The sequence below is a fragment of the Equus asinus genome, chromosome X, assembly GCF_041296235.1.
Source record: "Equus asinus isolate D_3611 breed Donkey chromosome X, EquAss-T2T_v2, whole genome shotgun sequence".
NCBI lineage: Eukaryota > Metazoa > Chordata > Mammalia > Perissodactyla > Equidae > Equus > Equus asinus.
In genome coordinates, this window is record NC_091820.1 from 96,934,089 (window position 1) to 96,937,956 (window position 3,868).

General features: G+C 49.9%; 1 protein-coding gene across 1 annotated transcript; it reads right to left on the reverse strand.

Moving 5' to 3' along the window:
- Positions 1-2,010: 2,010 nt before the first annotated feature.
- On the reverse strand, positions 2,011-3,624 carry LOC106823039 (protein BEX1). Its single transcript, XM_044764118.2, has 3 exons — positions 3,488-3,624; positions 2,994-3,074; positions 2,011-2,648 (listed from the first exon to the last, which is right to left on the reverse strand). Exon 3 carries the CDS (start codon positions 2,641-2,643, stop codon positions 2,257-2,259), a length of 387 nt encoding a protein of 128 aa, XP_044620053.1. The 5' UTR covers positions 2,644-2,648; positions 2,994-3,074; positions 3,488-3,624; the 3' UTR covers positions 2,011-2,256.
- Positions 3,625-3,868: the final 244 nt, after the last annotated feature.

Below are 3,868 nucleotides of genomic sequence, written 5' to 3' on the forward strand. Positions count from 1 at the left end.
TGCTAAATGTCCTTAGGCCAATGAAGCCAGAATACTTCTGTTTTCCATAGAAACTGGTGCTAACACTGGCAGTTGAGAGTAAGAAGTATGGTAGGGCATAAGCCTCTCTGTTCATCTGTTTTCCTGCCTTTTCAACTTTAGCCTTTCTCTTTACAAACCTGTTTTGCATGAATGTGCCTTGTGTCTCAAGTACCTAGAGGAGGGAGGGCTTTGGAATTGCTTAGGCATCTGATTCATGATATCTGGAGTTTGCTGTGTTACATGATGTTTTCACCTGCCTATCCGCTTTTCCCTTTGGTTTCCTAAGTGCTATTGTGATGTTATAGTCTAGAACAGAGGTTGGCAAATTTTTTCTGTTAGGGCCAGAAAATAAATATGTAGGCTTTGCAGGTGGGCCATACTGTTTCTTTCACAACTACTCAACTCTGCCATTGCAGTGCAAAACCAGCCATAAACATTATGTAAATTAATAAGTATGGCTGTATTCCAATAAAACTTTATTTATGGACACCAAAATTTGAATTTCATATAATTTTTACATTTCACAAAATATTCTTCAGTTTTTCAACCATTAAAAATGTAAAATTTATTCTTAGCTCATTGGCCAATAAAATAATCAGTAGTTTAGTTTTGGTTCATGGGCTGTCGTTGGCAACTTTTGTTCTAGAATCCTAACTTCTAAGTTTATTTCTACAAAAAACTGTCTTCATACATGACATTTATTTCACCTACTTAGCACACTCCAAGGCAACTTTATTTCCCAAGTTCTAGTGGGACACTTAAACCCAATAGTCCTCCAATGGACTTCTCATAAATCTCTCTATATCTGAGTATCCACTGAATTCACTGACATGATCTTCTGGCATCCAACTCAATACAGGGTAATTCTTTTTTCTTTTTTAGTGGATATTTTTGTGTGTGTGAGGCAGATTGGCCCTGAGCTAACATGTTACCAATCTTCCTCTTTTTTTTCCTCTCCCCAAAGGCCCAGTACATAGTTGTATATTCTAGTTGTAAGTCCTTCTAGCTCTTCTATGTGGGATGCTGTCACAGCATGGCTTGATGAGTGGTGTGCAAGTCCACACCCAGAATCCAAACCAGCAAACCCCGGGCACCAAAGCAGAGCAAGTGAACTTAACCACTATGCCACTGGTCCAGCCCCTTGGGTAATTCTTTACATTCACAGGTTTCAGGGGGCTGGTGTGAGGTGAGACTTTCTCAGATTGAAAGTGAGCTGTGTTCCTCACACATCTTGTCTAGTCTAACGAACCAGGGAGGTTTCTTGGGAGAGAACTACACCTAAGGAAAGAGAGAACCAGAGAGACAAGGTCTCTCCATGAAGCTAAACAGGGAGAGGGGGTTTATCCACACTTTTATAAAAGAGAGTAAAGATTCAGTTTATTGGGAGTTCCAGAGAAATCAGTGAGACTTTCCTCACCTTGAGGATTCCTGAACATCAATACCCGGGGTAGGATGGGAATGGGGCACAGCAACAGACTAATGCAACTACCTACTCCTTAGCCTACTGGACTTGTGAGCATAGGGAAGACCTGGCTTTGGGAACTTCCCCAAATAGCTGACGGGAATATCTGAAGGGTTGGGTCATGCATATGCCAGTAGGAACAAGAGTTTGGTGAAAGCTCACAAACCTAGTGCCTCAAGCACACACAGTGGCCCTGGGAGGTAATTATTATCTTAATCTTGCTAATAGATACGATTTTTAAAGAGATTTGTCTCTTATCATTAGGTTTATACTTTTAAATAAAAGACCCAGGAGAAAGCTAAAAAGGAGATTCTGTCACAGTGTTTAGTAAGTGCTCACATTACTGTTATCAGGTGATCAAGCTCCTTCATTAAATAATGTGTTCAGTTTTGAAAAAGAAAATATAAGTCAAAATTATTCATCTTACTATCATAAAGAGATGAACACTTTAACTTTATGCTTTATATACTCTTAGACTGTGTCCATATATAGAATATATAAGACGAAGTAAAAAAGAATACAGAGAATGTTTTTTTAAACTGCTTTATTAACTTCACAATATATAATGAGCATCTTTCCATGCAATAGGTAAAACTTCCCTGCTGACAGAAACTTACAGACTGGGTCAAAAACACAACATTCAGTTAGAAGCTGGTAATAGGAGACCCACCAGAAATGAATGACACCAAAAGGTTTATAACAAAGGTACATCACGAACATGTAAGTTTAGGAAGCAGGTGTCTCCCTATTAACGTCAGGGAAAACATCAGGATTCAAGGCATAAGGCAAAACTCATCATGATGGTCATGGTGAGGGGGGTCAGTGCTAACTGCCCGCAAACTATGACTCAACTGCTTTTCCCTCAGCTTTTCCCTCAGCTGTCTCACCTCCTCCCCAATCCTTTCCATATTCTCTTCTCTCATCCTTGCCTGTGGCTCTCCAAGCCTCTGGGTCATGTCCCATCTATATTGCAGGATGGGCTGCCTAACACGGAACCGTCTACGATTTCCTCTAGGCACACAGCATTCACCAGCTTCCAAAGGGAGGGCCAAGGGCTCTCCTTTACTAGCATCGTGTTCCTTTTCATCCTTTTTTTCATTTTCCTGGTTGGCATTTTCCATGTTGAGGTTTTTTACTGCTTGTTCCTCTTTGGACGCCATTGCTCCTAGGGGCAGGAGACAAGAGAAGGGATTATTTTCTTGAGCGCTGATCAGCACCGAGGACAGAGGCCCTACTATGCACCTTTTGCGATTCAGAGCCCAGGAGTTCAGAGAGTTCTCCAAATTTTATTTTTCCCACCTGAGCGGCTCCCTGCGCCCTCTAGGGGGCCCCCAGCCCGAGCTCTCCCCCGTCCCTCTCGCTCCTCTCCCCTCCCCCGCCCCAAACCCACCATTTTCCCTGCCGATCCCTCCCCAGGCCCCTGCGACACCAAAATGGAGGACGCGGTTGAGGGGAGGACTTGGGGTCTCAGGGCTTCCCACACGCTCCCCGCGCCCGCACCCGCACCGACCTGGGCCTATCCTTGCCGTCGTCTCCTCCTCTGTCCGATTCTCGCCGCGAGTGCGCCGCCGCGACCCTCAGAGCTGCAGACCTGCAGAGGGCCGGGTGGGGGCAGCGGGGCGGGAGCTGCGGCAGTCGAGCCATCGGCGCCCCCCGCCACCCCCGGCCGCTTCCCCCTGGCTCCCAACCAGCCACCCGCGCCAGCCATTCCCCCTTGCGCCCCCCCCCCCAACCCCGACGCGGACCACCATTTTCTACAGCAAGGAGGAAGGGCGGCGGGGTGTCGCAAAAGCTCGCGGCGATGCGAGAGGCAGGTTTCCGAAGGCTGTCGCCTCAGGCCGCGCAGCCCTCCCCGCAAGGTCTGCAGCCCAACGCGGGGCCGCGGGGGGCGTGGGGGCTGCGGGCTCTGCGCACCTCCGCCTGGGGCAGCTGGACCCCGAGAGGGTCCGCAGGCCGCGGCCGCCCTCCCGCACCCACCGCAGGGAACCCCGGCGGGTCCCTTACCTGCTCCCCCTCCGCCTCCTACTCTTCGTGGCCGCCCCCGGCAGCAGGGACCGAGAAGGGGGCGAGCGACGCCGGGCTCGACGCGGGAGCGAGGCGCGCGAGTCGGCGGCGCCGGTCACGTGAGGCCTCCGTTGCCGGGAGCAGCCCCGCCCAGCGGCCGCGCCGGGTCTGCGGGTCCGCGTAGCTCGCCGGCCCCCCGCGTCCCTTCGAACAGCGCCAGCCTGGGCTCTGATGCCCTGATGCGCTCCCTCCTTTGTGAATTCCTGGGCCTCTCCCGGGCTGGAAGGGCAGAGTCTTCTCAGGGGCCTGTTGGCCATGGCCACTTCTCTGGGGACTTGCCTCTTCCCCTCCTCTGCTCCCAGGATAAGCCTCCTTCCACCT

What these genes read in the sequence shown, in the direction of transcription:
- LOC106823039 (XM_044764118.2), bottom strand. Translation starts at nt 2,643, where the DNA reads ATGGCGTCCAAAGAGGAACAAGCAGTAAAAAACCTCAACATGGAAAAT.